The sequence below is a fragment of the Oncorhynchus kisutch genome, linkage group LG8 (assembly GCF_002021735.2).
Source record: "Oncorhynchus kisutch isolate 150728-3 linkage group LG8, Okis_V2, whole genome shotgun sequence".
Classification (NCBI taxonomy): domain Eukaryota; kingdom Metazoa; phylum Chordata; class Actinopteri; order Salmoniformes; family Salmonidae; genus Oncorhynchus; species Oncorhynchus kisutch.
The window spans coordinates 15,137,740-15,154,591 of NC_034181.2; the positions used below are offsets into that span (position 1 = coordinate 15,137,740).

The window sequence follows — 16,852 nt, forward strand, 5'->3', positions numbered from 1 at the left end:
TTTTGGATCACTAACCAGGTTGCCATCAAACCTTTTTATGCGATTAAAGTACATTTCGGGGATCTTTCCACATGTCGTCAAAACAAAAAAATATGCGAGATATGGAGGTGGAAACGCCATTATGCACAAATATTTATATAATAACCATCATATATCGAAGTAAATTTGGAGACACACGATGATAGTTCTCGCATTACGATTTGGGTAACCATACAGTTTATTAGGCAACAGGTTACATAAATTATGATGAACATGTGTTCGCAGACAGCCATAATATTATAGAAGAATACGGTATGATTAACTTCACATGGTGGTGAAAGTGCATGGTGATGAGGTTGATGCTCCTTTACAATACATATCGATGGTTTTATTCTGGTAACATGATGATCGATGTTTGACGAATACAAATATTCTCGCTCTTATCCATAATAATCTCATCATGTAGAGGAGCCTACCCACACATCCTAGCCGCACTGTAGTCTATCTGCAAACTGTTGACAAGAGCACATGTAGGCACCTTTGCTATTTAACGCAACAGTTTATGTACCAAAACCATAGGTAGAGTCGAAAATGCAATGGAAGCACAACTAATTTTAAATTTTTATTCGGTTCATGAAAACGTAATTGAAAAAGTACATTTCGTGTTTATACGTCACAACGCACAAATCCGTTTGATGGGAAAACGCTCATATTTTCGGATTTTAGAATAGTGGCGTGAAATCCGCACAAATAATAAAATAAACACGTTTACCATGTGAATGGATCGTCATAGCGTCACGTGACAGTGTTTTAGTCATGGCTGACGACTGCAGAAGACAGGCGTTCGAACTGGAGAGAAGGATTTTTGAGTTGGACAATAAATGCGCCAGCCTCAGAACCGAGAAACAAGGTAAGGTGTACACTGTTAAAACAATAATTTGTAATGAAAGGTAGCTAATGTCGATGCACCTTCAGTTTGTTCAGTTGAAAGTTCCTCTCATCTGGCTTAGTTAGTTAGCTACGTTAGCTAACGTTACCATATCACCAGAAATACTTTATGATAACACACAGACCAAGGTAGATAAACTAACTAGTCAGAGTTGAAACAACAACAGTAAACAATATGACTCATTGCATACATTCGCTGGCTAGCTATGTTTGCTGGATAACGTAGCTAAAGTTAATGTGATTAGCCACGTTAGCTAGTTAGCGAGCTAACATGGTTCCTAACTAGTTAGCTAATTGTTTTGTTTGTTTACTTCACTTCCTTTGGCAATGTAAACATGTTTACCATGCCAATAAAACCGTTTTGAATTTAACTGAATGCATTATGTGGTACAGTAACGTTAGCTAGGTAACGTTAGCGATAGCTGGCTAACTGGTGTTAATGTGTCGACAAAGATGCTGAGCTAGGGTATTGAGCCGTTATTTTTCAAACATTCAATGCATAATGTTGTTGCAGATTGCTTGACCAATCTATCTAGGCTATTCTGGGTTCTTGGATGTATTAGCTAGGTATCTAAAAGTATTCCACTTTGTGTACGTTCTTGGCTTACTGGCCAACTATTATTTTCCAATGAGCTTGATTTTGTCAACTCTAGTCTAGACTGTCATAATACTGTGTACAATGGTGGCCGGATGGACATGGCTAGATTATCTGATTTATTGACTATTTCAAAGGGCAGCTCCTTACATTTTACGCCATTATCATGCCACTGTAAAACACATTATCAACAAGTCATAGAAATGTTCAGTGTGTTTTAAACTAACACATTAAATGATACATTAAACTCTGTAAGCATGAGATGTAATGTTTGGACATAAAGTTAGACCTGTAATACATATTAAACAACTTTATTTTCTCCTAGATGATGACTATTTACAGAATGCTTCTTTGATACTAGACAAGTTGAAAAGCTTTTACAGACAAGGGGGGGAGAGTAACAGTCTGCCTAAACTGCTTCAGGATTACACTCAGGTATTGCAGTTCATTGAATGTTAATGTTTTAGCTAGATTCTAGACAATGTTTTAGGCTTTGTGTGAATTCAAATGTGTTACCATACCATCCAAGTTCCCTTAATCTCTGATAATCCTGTTCAGTCAGGTAGGTAGGCAGGCAAGTGGCCTGAATGTAAATGGTAGACTTCATGTGTTCAGGCCTTGTTAGTTGCAAATAGGTAGCCTCGTAGAACCAAACAGATTGTTGTTTTGGTGATATATGGCAGGCCCAGGCTGGTTCACGAGACAAGCAAAGTGTCCTTTTGTGTTCAAGTAGTTCTTCCACCTGCTATTTTGAAATAGGATAACAGTATTCTATTTTGTTAAGTCATTCATGTCATCCAATGACGTGAGCCTGAAGGTGTGAAGGAGCCGACACACTTGTTGTCCTTCCTTGATGCGGGAACTTTCAACTGACCACTATCCTCTGTGATAGACTCAGTTCACAAATTAAATGCACCCTTCCTCATGTCCTTGAAGTAGCCCAAACACTGCTCTGATAGTGAATGGAATGATTTTTTCATCTGTTCACCTGTCAGAGTGTAAAAAATCAGTGATTACTTTCAAATGAAGAAATGACGCAAAGATGCACATTAAAAAGTGGGATTATTCCACAAATGTGGAAATCTAGAAGAGTTCAAAATATTAGAATTCCAAGTGCTGATGATGAACCAAGTGACTTATCCTGTTGATGACATTGACATAACGCCCAACCCACGGTCTGTCTGAGTTATCTGCATCATCCACATCCATCATAGCAGAGTTGTAGACAGCCTGTTGGAGAGACTGAGACATTTGTCTTATTGAAGGTTGTTGGCCCATAGCTTGTGGAAAAAGTCTGCAATTCAACTGCATTAGAGTTGAAGGCCGGCCGGCCGACCATGTTACTCTTGTCATAAATGTTAGCGAAAGAGCATGGCTGAATAGATTAATAGCAAAACTATTACTGTTTAATCATATTTGTGTTAAATGTAGCCGTTTTTTTTTATCTCAATATCAATTAATTTATCGGTAACATTAAAGTACCTTACTGTGAATGTATTTTTTTATTAAAATGGTTTTAAAAAAAATAAACAGCTTCTTGGCCAAGAATAATTTCTCAAGCAAGAATTGTTCTAAGACGGTCTGAGTGGTAAGGGGAAAACTAGCTGTTGGCAGAGGTTTGGAACTTTTTTTTATTTTATTGGTATATTATTAACTAATTTACTGCATGGTGATGTCATCATTTTCACAATGTCACAGTATTATTCCAATCTCATAGTGTGGAAATGTATATAAAACACAGGAAATCACATTTGACTGCACTGGGCCTTTTAAAAGTAAAGAATGACACTTGTGTGTAGGTGATCCTGGACATCACATTCTATGAGGAAAACAAGCTGGTGGACCAGGAGTTCCCAGAGGACTGCTCACCCTTTAAGATCCAACAGCTGCTGCAGGACCTCACAGAGCCAGAAGTGTTGGCCGGTAGACTGGTCCCGGCCCAAGAGGTGTGTGCGCAAAAGATATTCAGCCTGCTCTTAAAGGGCAATGCATGTGCATAGGACCTTATACCCTATGCATAGAGTATTTTGTTCACTACATGAAAATAACAGCAGATTTACACACCACACACACCAGTGGAGGCTGCTGAGGGGAGGACGGCTCATAATGGCTGGAACGGAGTGGATGGAATGGTATCAAACACATGGAAACCATGTGTATGATGTCTTTGATATCATTCCACTTATTTAGCTCCAACCATTACCACGAGCCCATCCTCCCCAATTAAGGTGTCACCATCTTCCGGTGACACACACACACACACACACACACACTGTTGTTTAGTGACAGCTGTCCCTGTTCCAGGTGCAGTCAGTGCTGGGGCTAGAGGTGTTAGAGTGCCTCTACTGGAGACGTGGAGCACTGCTTTACATGTACTGCCACACACTCCACCAACGCAAGCAGTGGATCAAGAAGAACAAAGCCACTTTCCTCAAGGTATGACTATTTAACTTTACATAGAAGTCCAAACTTGAATTGTAGTGCAACTGCTACTATTAGAGTTGGATTCCTTATGCCTGTTGTTCATGCAGTGTTGTCTGTCTGGTTTCAGTGTCTTCAGGAGGGTGTACGTTACCTGATGAGGATGCTGCAGGTGAGGAACTCCGTGAAGCTCAACGATGGGGTGGTGTTTCACGACTCTGCTACCGCCAACTTCCTGGCTGAAGGTAAACATGGAACCGCTATATGTTATACATGTGTTGTGGCCTGTTTATTTTAATGTTACATGTTTGTTTTGACATTATCAAGACAAACTTTTTCTTAATTTCTCATAAAGGGATGAAAAAACATGGTTATTTATGTTTTTATTTTCCAATAGGCATCTTCTCAGACACCCACCTGCTGACGATGATGTACATAGGGGAGATGTGTTTCTGGGCAGTGAAGTACGAGGACTGCAGCGTGGATTCCACGGAACGCAAAGAGGACCGGCTTCACTTCCGGGACATTGGGACGCAGATCCTACACAAATACGTGCTTGTCTGTGACGGCCCTCTTCAGGGCCAGGGCTGGAACACAGAGAATGCCAAGGAAATCCTAAGTATCTTACAGTGAACCAGGGAGGGCTATGGGTACAAGTTTCCTTTAGGCACTGATCTAGGATCAGATTATCAAACCCCACATTGTAATGCTAAGCATTACGGGAGGAGGCATCTGATGGATCAGTTTCTAGGGTGAACTTCTTTCTGTTCTGAAAGGCTCTGGCTGACTGAAGGGTGAAGTTTGGGGCAAGGGTAGGTGAAGAATGAAGGGCTAGGGTAGGGAGGGATGTTAATGGGATGTGAGTCTCCCATCTCCTGCAAGAAGCACTTATCTTCCAAATTTCAGACTGTTGGTTGGGCATGTGTTTTGCTCTGAGAATGGTAGAATAAATACATTAAAATAAGATTATTAACAAAATAAATTGTAAAAACAAAGTATTGTTTGAAGATGAATCATAATCTAGCTTGTAATGAAACATTGCATAGCAACTTTTTTTATTTATTGTTTTAATTTTGTTATGTTTTAAATTAATTGCATCTATATATAAATATATATTGGGGGGGGGGGTAAGATGGGGAATACATAGAGTTGGTGACTGAATTATTCATGGCCATTTTCGAGTATGTACAGTTATTATTATTTTTTTTTAAACATCAGCTTTGTAATATGCAACCTTTTATTTTATTTTATTATTATTAAAAAATGACCTCACGTGGACAAATAGTAATGTCCCAGTGACAGGAACTTTGATATTTTGATAGTATGCATTTAAATGCAGATTCTGTGTTTTTTGGAAGAAAAAAAACATTTCATTTTTTTTTTTGTCGTCATTGAAAATAAATATGTTGGATTAAAATGTGTAGTAAATCTGCAATAACCACAATGCATCTCTTCCACAAGGTAGTGGGTTGGGAACTTTTGTAAACTCAGAATGATCGAGGCCTCTAGTGGTCAAAAGGCAGATTTAGCATGGGCAGCGCCATTGAGGGCTTCCGCCGTTTTAAAGTAGTCAACTGGGTGGGGATTCCTATGGGTTGGAGCCATAATGGTGCTTCCCATTCTGTCACAGACACTATAATGGCAGATGTAAAAATTACTATTCTCTATGGCGGTAACAAGAAATGTCAGATTTGCTTTCAACTTCTATTTCACAGTACCGATTTGAGCTTTGATAAGTAATGTTTAGCACATTGAGGATAGCTTAGACGCCTTATTGTCACATCGAAAGCAGGTGGAAGGAGTCTGTAGTTATACGAAGTCTCAGACAGTTCAGAGACGGGTGCTTCAGTGGAAGGAAATACATCAATGACCAAGAGCATTCATACACCAGTGAAAATGCACCGGCAGGCTTTTGGGTCTGTTTACCCGGTTACGTTCTTAACAAATAGTAATTACTCAAATGGACGACTACAAAAGGCTCAAGCCAAGTTTATTTATCCCATTGGGTCATACAGCTGCAGAGACAAAATACAAGTTACACAAGCGTATATACTGAACAAAAACACTATTTTATTGAGTTACAGTTCATATAAGGAAGTCAGTCAATTTCAGTAAATTAATTCATCCCTAATCTAAAGATTTCACATGACTAAGAATACAGATATGCATCTTTGTCACAAATACCTTAAAAAAGGAGTGGTGTGGATCAGAAACTAGTCAGTATCTGGTGTGACCACCATTTGCCTCATGCAGCGCAATCTCCTTTGCATAGAGTTGATCAGGTTGTTGATTGTGGAATGTGCCACTCCTCTTTAATGGCTGTGCGAAATTGCTGTATATTGTTGGGAACTGGAACACACTGTCTTACACGTCAATTCAGAGCATCCCGAACATGGGTGACATGTCTGGTGAGGATGCAGGCCATGGATGAACTGGCAAATGTTCAGCTTCGAAGAATTGTTTACAGACCCTTGCGACATGGGGCCGTGCATTATCAAGCTGAAACATGAGGTGATGGTGAGTGATGAACGGCACGACAATGGGCCTCAGGTTCTCATCACGGTATCTCTGCATTCAAATTACCATCGATAAAATGCAATTGTGTTTGTTGTGTTCGTTATGCCTGCACATATCATAACCCAACTGCCACTATGGGGCACTCTGTTCTCAACGTTGACAACACTTTACATGTTGCTTTGATATTTTTGTTCGGTATATTTAGACTTTCCGAATAGGCGGAGTCACCTCCTTATATGACTAAGATAAACAATCCATCTATGTTGCTTGGCAAGAATTCAGTCTTCCTCTTATTGGTATTATCATGGCCCTGCCTACGTCTAGAACCTTCATGGGTGTGGAAGTGTGTATGTGAGACAGAACTGTAGTTAAGAGGGTCGATGTGTCTGAGCTCCCTCCCAGAGGTTTCTTCTCTCTTTAACTGTTGACCTTATCTCGACTTGACTTCCACAATCCCTCCTGGTACCCACTTCACCGAAACTCGCCTGCCTTATCAGGAATTTACTAGATTGTTGCTGTTTACCTCCTTTCGGATAATGCTCAATGGTTACTGCAGTTTAAATAATGCCCTGCCCAGAAAGCTAATTTCCATAGAGCTCGTCTTCAAGGAGTGAATGGGAGTCAATTGGGCGCCAGCTCAAAAACCAAACATTAGCATGAATTTCGTCAACAAGAAATACAAGGTTACAAATATTTTCCGAGATGTGAGACAATTAACTTTTTATCTGTATAGTTTTGGAATCGTGAGATTACGTACTTTCGAGGGAAATACGCAGGTTTCTTGACTCATACCCTGACTCTGATTGCTTGACAACTAGCTTAGCAACCGCGTGATGCAGCATGACAACATGAAGCGATTGGTCGACAGTCTGCTGGGCGAGGCGTTATACGTTCCTCCTTTCAGTGCCCAATGGGTCATTCCTATCTCCCCCTTTCTCTAATATATCTGTATGAACCGGATGCAAACCGGATATAGAAGGTCCATGAATCTGCGTATGTGAGCTAGTAGCGGTTCGTGGGTAAAATCACTGGTGAAGCCAGGGGGGAAAAGCCTTATAACAACCTATTTGTTGAGATAAGTGTTGTTTGCTCTTTATTATTCTGTTAGTTAACATGCCTTGCCACCGTCACATATTAGGCCGTCATTGTAAATAATAATTAGTTCTTTAACTGACATGTCTAGTTAAATAAATTAAAAATAAGCAGCGTTACCGGGAGCGCGGCACAGAGGAAATATCAACCTGCACAAAGGACGAGATTGAACTTCATAGAATTTTCCCCCTTAAGCCATATTCTGAAGTATTGCTATAGAACCTCGGTTATGTAATTATTACCCCAGTATGTCTGTTTTTCGAGAAGGCGATTCCGACGGGATTCGTTTTACCGAACTGACAGTCATAATTTTTTTCCCGCATTCACAATTGACCATTATGACGGACGCCTGGAGGCTCTTCTAGGTGTGAAGATATTTAATATGTCTAGGGACATCCTAATATTGGCCTAATGGCCTTCAGTTCGGAGAAAGTCCAAATAATAATGCATATCAATAAGAACCGTAAACTGTAACCTACGCAGATATTTAATTAACTGACATTTGTCAATGTATCAATTCATTGACACGATATCGTCCACCTCATCTTTTAAAAGAGAAGAATGGCACTAGAAAGGTTGATATATTACAGAACAGATCGTTCATCTATAGGCTATGTGCATAGCACTTTGTTTTAAGCATCAATTTTTTCTTAACCAAACTGAGTGCAGCACCTGTTCAACTGTAATATCCCTCAAAACACGGGGATGACGATTTGCACGGGATAAGTATTATCAGAGGACCTTGGAGTTTGTCGCAAAAAAAAAACGTTTTTTAGGGCTTAGATAATAACCTTCCGGCCAAGTAAAAATTACTGACTTGGCAGATTCAGACGGTACTAAAATGACAAATGCGGTGATTTATGCTCGTGCAAATAATTATATTACCTGAGCTCCCCCAGTAAAACTCTTCCAGTTAACACTATCAATGTTTGCCTTTACTGTGGGAATTGTGGTCGAATCAATGCAAAATTAGCCACTTTCAATGCAACATACCCGAAAACAAAACAAGCTATGCAAGTTATTTTGTTGTAGGCAGAACGCATCGGAATATGATTCTATTGCATCTATATAAAAAAAAACGGTGTGGCAGAACCAATCAGAGCTGCATTAGGCCTATATGCAAATAGACCATTGCCATATATGGATCTGTGCCATTTTCTTTGAACTGGACTGTGTAAACAGCATGATAGGTCATGAGTAAATGCGCTTGTTTTGAGAAGCGAGAGCTGCATATTTGTTCATATCCTTTGCTAGTTAGTGAGTTATTAGACCAGTTATAGATCATTTGTAGTCAGCAATGGGCACAACACATGTGCATTTCTAGACATCTTTGAAAAGGGAGTCAGGTTTTTGTCTTGAAGGGGTGGTGTTGTATTTTGAGACTGTCTTGAATAAGCAAAATTTTCACAATATTCAAGTTTGAGCTCAGCAGACTTGAAATTTGCTCAGTGCCGGGAACACTATTAAGGGAACGTTGCATTTATGCTTAAGGCTGAGACAATAAGAAGACACAGTGGCAGAATAAATTCAACCACACCTTTGTTTCATTACAAAACTGGAGAGAAACATCTGTCCGGTGGAGCCCACAAAGCATATTGCATGTAACAAACAGTTACATGACCTACATCATGGTCAATCAAGTTAATGTTGCCGACACGTAACACTTTTTTGGTTACTACATGATACTATATATGTTATTTCGTAGTTTTGATGTCTTCACTTCTATTCTACAATGTAGAAAATAGTTTTTTTTTTTAAGTAAAAAAAAACCTTGAATGAGTAGGTGTGTCCAAACTTTTGACTGGTATTGTATGTGATAAGCAAAATTGACACAGTTACAATAGACATCCACCATATTGGTGTTACCTGCATTTTGTTAGCTCACAATAAACACAACAGCTCAATGCTGAGTAAAGAAGGTTAGTACTGTACAGGGATGGTGAAAAGTATTTAAACCATCCTGCAGAAGTAATTAGCAACCAGAAGGGGGCTCTCTTGCGTCACACTAGTGGTTGCCAAACACTTCCACGCTGTGGTTACGCACCTAAAGCCTTTGAATATATCTTTCTGCGGCTTACTAACTAAACAAAAGCAATGTTGTTCAGCACAAATACAACATTCTCACTCTACTCCACCAACAGGTTAGTGCAGTGTTCCTTCATCCTGATCCTGGGGAATCAAAGGGGTAGACTTTGTATTTTTTCACTAGCACTACACACCTGATTCCACTAATCAAAGGTTTGATGATGAGTTGATTAAGAAACATTAGGTTACTATTTTCACTATAGTCCTCCTTTGATTGATTTGAAATGTACTGTCTGTTACCATTTGAGGTAATGTACACCTTGCGTTCATATGGTTACGTGTGTGTGTATATGTCTATCATAACCTGGTGTGTGTGTGTGTGTGTAGGGCGGGGAGGAAGAGAGCCAGTGTGAAGCAGCAGAGTCTCAGCAGCAACCTCTTCATCCTGGAAAGAGCGGACCAATCAGGACAGCCATATTTCAGTCCCGCCCCTCAGGTCCATGAAGTATGTCAGGAGGTGGATGAGTTCATCTATGTGGCCAATGCAGAGACGGGAAGAGGTAACACCAAGACTCCAACACATTCCTCATACTTGCTCCTATTCCTAGGCCCTTGTTGCCAGCCAGATAATCTTGTCAAGCTATCGCAACATCAGGCTGGTTCCACCAGGCTACCTTCCAGGACCAGATCCAGGGAAAGATCAGGCTCGTTCCACCAGGCTACCTTCCAGGATCAAATCCAGTGAAAGGTGAGACCAAGGCCCCCCATTCCATAATATAGCCTGCATCTGCAACCCTAGAGCCTCATTGCCTCTTTCCTGCAGGAGTTTTGGTTATTTAACAGATGCTCACTTTGCATTTGTGACACACGATGTAATAGTGATATGCTGTATTCCAATCTAATTTTGTATTACTGGATGTGTCTGTATGTGTCAAGCCACAAATGAAAAGTGATGCAGTTGTTTATGGCAACATCTCTACAAATCTACCCTGTTACCATATTCTGTCTCTATTAGGTGGTGAGGGGGACAGATCCAGGCATTGGTGGACCCTGCCTAGTGTTCATCCTCCAGAACCCTCCTTGTCCTGACTTTTGTGTCCAGAGAGGAACCAGACTCAATCAGAACCACTAGTCCCAGTACTGCTAGATTAAAGACCAGAACCCCCAGTATGGATATTGCACAGAGGCTCTGCCTGTGCCTGCTGCCCAACCCCTGGATTGTCTGTCTGTGTAGTGTCTGTCTGTCTGTGTAATGTCTGTCTATGTAGTGTCTGTCTATGTAGTGTCTGTCTGTCTATGTAGTTTATGTAGTGTCTGTCTGTGTAGTGTCTATGTAGTGTCTGTCTGTTTGTGTAGTGTCTGTCTGTCTGTGTAGTGTCTGTCTGTCTATGTAGTGTCTGTCTGTCTATGTAGTGTCTGTCTGTCTATGTAGTGTCTGTCTGTGTAGTTTATGTAGTGTCTGTCTGTCTAGTGTCTGTCTGTCTATGTAGTGTATGTCTATGTAGTATCTGTCTGTCTGTGTAGTGTCTGTCTGTCTGTCTGTCTGTCTATGGTCTATGTAGTCTGTCTGTCTGCTAGGGTGCTCTGGTCTCAGGCTGTAGCTATCTGTCTAAGGAACTACCTTTAGCACAAATGCTTCTGAAGGAATGTTCTACCTCTGATGTGCCTTGTTTAAATGAATCGCAAAATAAAAAGTCATTATTGGGTATATATTATTTAATAACCCTGTAGTAATTTTTTTGTGAATAAGTAGTGGGTTGTGAAACAAAACAGAAGTGAAGAGAACTACTGTTTAACTGTAGCTACGGTACTTTAGTGAAGATAATGAAGGGTTTTGGTTATCACATTATTTACTTCTACTACTACTGCGTAGTTTAGAATAATTTAGAATCATGTTGATGTGACAAGGAATTATGGGTAAAAAATATATATATACCTTTATTTCAGCAAATCATGCAATTTTCTTTAATTTCTTTCATGTAAGTTTTTTTTTTTTTTATACTCCAAAGTATTATGCTTTTATTTTCTTTCATTGTTTAAATTCATGTTCTAAATTACCACTGCACAAGTTGTTATAAAGCAACTGAAAGCCTTCGGTGGGTCACAGCACAGAAACGTTGGTGAGCTGTGCATCTGGAACAGTGAAAGGCGTTTGCTTCGTAGTCAATCAGTAGTTCACAGGCCAACCCTTTCATTTCTTCCTTAATCTGCACCATGAAAAACAACAAGAAAAGAAGAAGAAATGGACAGGTGAAACATCTCTCCACTAGGCACCTGTATTCCTTCTACTGTGTTTTCAGATGAGCGCAGACTGGAAGGAGAGGAGACAGAGGAAGTAATTTTAAAGTATTGAGATGCACCCCTCTGGCTCAGGCAATGGTACAACATGCTACTCCAAGTTCTCTGTGATTATTTTCCTCTGAGGTCAGCATTGGCACACTAAACTGAATTCACATCTGTCTGATGGGGGGAGGACAATGTTCCTATTTACACCACAATGTGGCAGGCCTGCTCCTGCTTCTCAGGGCCAGGGGAAGCTGTAGAATGTAGACTAGTTGCAGCTTGGTTTACTACGTTTTGGGCATGGGGGTTGCGCTGTGACCCCCCTGAAAACAAATTAAAATGAAAACTCAAACCACACATTTCTAAACACAATCAAGAATGTACTGTAGCAACCCTGTGTTTATAAGCACCAATATCAACTCTGCCACATGAGCACACTTTTGTGGCACAGCACGCTGGGCTATGGGCGGAAGGTTGGCGGTTTGAATACCACTACGGACAAGCTCACTTTCCCTGCTTGTTAACTGTTGATAAAGTATGGAGGTTGTTGTCTGATACAATACATTAGAGCTGGAATCCTTAATATTGCAGAATTTGTGCTGCAGTTTTAGCATGCTGCTCAACACTCATCACCTTCGTTTTGTCTACAATGTCTTCTTTCATAAACCATGTTCAATTACAGTACTTGAAAATTGCACCAGTCTTTTCTATTACTTGTAAGTTCTCACTGACCAACCGATGCTTTGGTAGGTGACCGTGATAGAGTAGACCTTCTGCTCTGAACTATCCATTTTTTTTTACTTCACCTTTATTTCACCAGGTGGGCCAGTTGAGAACAAGTTGTCATTTACAACTGCAACCTGGCCAAGATAAAGCAAAGCAGTGTGACAAAAACAACAACACAGAGTTACACATGGGATAAACAAAAGTACAGTCAATAGCACAATAGAAAAATCTGAATACAGTGTGTGCAAATGAAGTAAGGAGCTAAGGCAATAAATAGGCCAATAGTGGCAAAGTAATTACAATTAACAATGGAGTGATAGATGTGCAGATGAGGATGTGCAAGTAGGAATACTGGTGTGCAAAAGAGCAGAAATACAAAAACAAATATGGGGATGAGGTAGGTAGTTGGTTGGATGGGCTATTTACAGATGGGCTGTGTGCAGCTGCAGCGATCGGTAAGCTGCTCTGACAGCTGATGCTTAAAGTTAGTGAGGGAGATATGAATCTCTAGCTTCAGTGATTTTCACAATTCATTCCAGTCATTGGCAGCAGAGAACTGGAAGAAAAGGCAGCCAAAGGGGGTGTTGGTTTTCGGGATGGCCAGTGAAATATACCTGCTGGAGTGTGTGCTACGAGTGGGTGTTGTTATGGTGACCAGTGAGCTGAGATAAGGCAGAGCTTTACCTAGCAAAGACTAGATGACTTGGAGCCAGTGGATTTGGCGACGAATGTGTAGCGAAGGACCAGCCAACGAGAGCATACAGGTCACAGTGGTGGGTATATGGGGCTTTGGTGACAAAACGGATGGCACTGTGATAGACTGCATCCAATTTGCTGAGTAGAGTGTTGGAGGCTATTTTGTAAATGTGTCACAATGTGCGCAACTGGTTGAAGGTAAGTCAGGTGCAGGAGAGCAGAGATGGTGATAACAGGCGCACTTTATTTGTGCCCAAGGAAAACAGCGATAACTCCCAAAGTACACAAACGGTACAATAAACAAAACACCCGGCGCAAACCAGCCTGATGCCAACCACACGTAACAAACAAACAATTCCACACACAGACATGGGGGGTAACAGAGGGTAATATACATTTAGTCAGATGAGGGAATGTGAACCAGGTGTGCGGAAAACCAAGACAAAACAAATGGAAAATGAAAGGTTGAGCGGCGATGGCTAGAAGACCGGTAACGTCGACCGCCGAACGAACAAGGAGAGGGACCGACTTCGATGGAGGTCGTGACAAAATATCACCGCCAAAGTCAAGGATTGGTTGGATAGTCAGTTTTACGAAGGTATGTTTGGCAGCATGAGTGAAGGAGGCTTTGTTGGGAAGTAGGAAGCTGACTCTAGATTCAATTTTGGATTGGAGATGCTTAATATGAGTCTGGAAGGAGAGTTTACAGTCTAGCCAGACACATAGGTATTTATAGTTGTCCACATTAGTCTGAACCATCCAGAGTAGTGATGCTGGTCGGGTCCGGGCAGAAATTTGTTGAAGAGCATGCATATCATTTTACTAGCATGTAAGAGCAGTTGGAGGCCACGGAAGGGGTGTTGTATGGCATTGAAGCTAGTTTGGAGGTTTGTTAACACAGTGTCCAAAGAAGGGCCAGATGTATACAGAATGGTGTCGTCTGTGTAGAAAGTCTGTGTTGAAAGCCTTGACCAGGTCGATGAAGACGGCTGCACAGCACTGTCTTTTATTTATGGCTGTTATGATATCGTTTAGGACCTTGAACGTGGCTGAGGTGCACCCATGACCAGCTCGGAAACCGGATTGCATAGCGGAGAATGTGCGGTGGGATTCGAAATGGTCGGTGATCTCTTTGTTCACTTGGCTTTCGAAGACTTTAGAAAGGCAGGGCAGTATGGATATAAATCTGTGACAGTTTGGGTCTAGAGTGTCTCTGCCTTTGAAGAGGGGGATGACCACAGCCTCATTCCAATCTTTAGGAATCTCAGATGATACGAAAGAGAGGTTGAACAGACTAGTAACAGGGGTTGCAACAATGGCGGTGGGCCATTTTAGGAAGAGAGGGTCCAGATTGTCTAGCCTAGCTGATTTGTAGGGATCCTGATATTGCAGCTCTTTCAGAACATCAGCTGTCTGGATTTGGGTGAAGGAGAAGGGGGGGCAGTCGCTGCGGGGGGTGCAGAGCTGTTGGCCGGGGTTGGAGTAGCCAGGTGGAAAGCGTGGCCAGCCGTAGAGAAATGCTTATTGAAACTCTCGATTATAGTGGATTTATCAGTGGTGGCAGTGTTTCCTAGACTCAGTGCAGTGTGGGCAGCTAGGAGGCGGTGCTCTTATTCTCCATGGATTTTACAGTCCTAAAATTAGTGTTGCAGGATGCAAATTTCTGTTTGAAAAAGGTAGCCTTTGTTTTCCTAACTGACTGTGCACAGTGGGGCAAAAAAGTATTTAGTCAGCCACCAATTGTGCAAGTTCTCCCACTTAAAAAGATGAGAGAGGCCTGTAATTTTCATCATAGGTACACTTCAACTATGACGGACAAAATGAGAAAAAAAATTCCAGAAAATCACATTGTAGATTATTATTATTCGCAAATTATGGTGTAAAATAAGTATTTGGTTACCTACAAACAAGCAAGATTTCTGTCTCTCACAGACCTGTAACTTCTTCTTTAAGAGGCTCCTCTGTCCTCCACCCGTTACCTGTATTAATGGCACCTGTTTGAACTTGTTATCAGTATAAAAGACACCTGTCCACAACCTCAAACAGTCACACTCCAAACTCCACTATGGCCAAGACCAAAGAGCTGTCAAAGGACACCAGAAACAAAATTGTAGACCTGCACCAGGCTGGGAAGACTGAATCTGCAATAGGTAAGCAGCTTGGTTTGAAGAAATCAACTGTGGGAGCAATTATTAGGAAATGGAAGACATACAAGACCACTGATAATCTCCCTCGGTCTGAGGCTCCACGCAAGATCTCACCCCGTGGGGTCAAAATTATCACAAGAATGGTGAGCAAAAATCCCAGAACCACACGGGGAGACCTAGTGAATAACCTGCAGAGAGCTGGGACCAAAGTAACAAAGCCTACCATCAGTAACACACTACGCCGCCAGGGACTCAAATCCTGCAGTGCCAGTCGTGTCCCCCTGCTTAAGCCAGTACATGTCCAGGCCAGTCTGAAGTTAGAGAGCACTTGGATGATCCAGAAGAAGATCGGGAGAATGTCATATGGTCAGATGAAACCAAAATATAACTTTTTGGTAAAAACTCAATTTGTCGTGTTTGGAGGACAAAGAATGCTGAGTTGCATCCAAAGAACATCATACCTACTGTGAAGCATGGGGGTGGAAACATCATGCTTTGGGGCTGTTTTTCTGCAAAGGGACCAGGACGACTGATCCGTGTAAAGGAAAGAATGAATGGGGCCATGTATCGTGAGATTTTGAGTGAAAACCTCCTTCCATCAGCAAGGGCATTGAAGATGAAACGTGGCTGAGTCTTTCAGCATGACAATGATCCCAAACACACCACACCACACCGCAATGAAGGAGTGGCTTCGTAAGAAGCATTTCAAGGTCCTGGAGTGGCCTAGCCAGTCTCCAGATCTCAACCCCATAGAAAATCTTTGGAGGGAGTTGAAAGTCCGTGTTGCCCAGCAACAGCCCCAAAACATCACTGCTCTAGAGGAGATCTGCATGGAGGAATGGGCCAAAATACCAGCAACAGTGTGTGAAAACCTTGTGAAGACTTACAGAAAACGTTTGACCTCTGTCATTGCCAACAAAGGGTATGTAAATATCAAAGTATTGAGATAAACTTTTGTTATTGACCAAATACTTATTTTCCACCATCATTTGCAAATAAATTCATAAAAAATCCTACAATGTGATTTTCTGGATTTTTTTTTCTCATTTTGTCTGTCATAGTTGAAGTGTACCTATAATGAAAATTACAGGCCTCTCTCATCTTTTTAAGTGGGAGAACTTGCACAATTGGTGGCTGACTAAATACTTTTTTGCCCCACTGTATATTGGTTCCTGACTTCCCTGAAAAGTTGCATATCGCGGGGACTATTCGATGCTAATGCAGTACGCCACAGGATGTTTTTGTGCTGGTCAAGGGAAGTCAAGTCTGGAGTCAACCAAGGGCTATATCTGTTCTTAGTTCAACATTTTTTAAATGGGGCGTGCTTATTTAAGATGGTGAGGAAAGCACTTTTAATGAACAACCAGGTATCCTCTACTGACGGGATGAGGTCAATATCCTTCCAGGATACCCGGGCCAGATC

General features: G+C 41.3%; 1 protein-coding gene and 1 long non-coding RNA gene across 4 annotated transcripts; both read left to right on the forward strand.

Moving 5' to 3' along the window:
• Positions 1–615: 615 nt before the first annotated feature.
• On the forward strand, positions 616–5,080 carry LOC109896162 (UPF0600 protein C5orf51 homolog). Its single transcript, XM_020490442.2, has 6 exons — positions 616–889; positions 1,848–1,957; positions 3,322–3,468; positions 3,827–3,958; positions 4,074–4,188; positions 4,341–5,080. The coding sequence occupies exons 1-6, from the start codon at positions 796–798 to the stop codon at positions 4,574–4,576; spliced, it is 834 nt and encodes a 277-aa protein (XP_020346031.1). The 5' UTR covers positions 616–795; the 3' UTR covers positions 4,577–5,080.
• Positions 5,081–6,253: 1,173 nt separating this feature from the next.
• On the forward strand, positions 6,254–12,544 carry LOC109896161 (uncharacterized). 3 transcript variants are annotated; one of them, XR_002256073.2, is made up of 3 exons: positions 6,254–6,460; positions 9,965–10,325; positions 10,593–12,544. It is a non-coding gene; the product is annotated as an uncharacterized LOC109896161 (long non-coding RNA). The 3 variants fall into 3 exon arrangements; XR_002256072.2 differs by lacking the exon at positions 6,254–6,460 and adding an exon at positions 7,542–9,737; XR_004210743.1 differs by lacking the exon at positions 6,254–6,460 and having other exon boundaries at positions 7,438–10,325.
• Positions 12,545–16,852: the final 4,308 nt, after the last annotated feature.

Excerpts from the sequence above, each read along its gene's own strand:
- LOC109896162 (XM_020490442.2), top strand. The coding sequence starts at position 796 with ATGGCTGACGACTGCAGAAGACAGGCGTTCGAACTGGAGAGAAGGATT. Across the intron at positions 890-1,847 it reads CCTCAGAACCGAGAAACAAG|ATGATGACTATTTACAGAAT; the intron begins GTAAGGTGTACA and ends ATTTTCTCCTAG. Across the intron at positions 3,469-3,826 it reads GACTGGTCCCGGCCCAAGAG|GTGCAGTCAGTGCTGGGGCT; the intron begins GTGTGTGCGCAA and ends TCCCTGTTCCAG.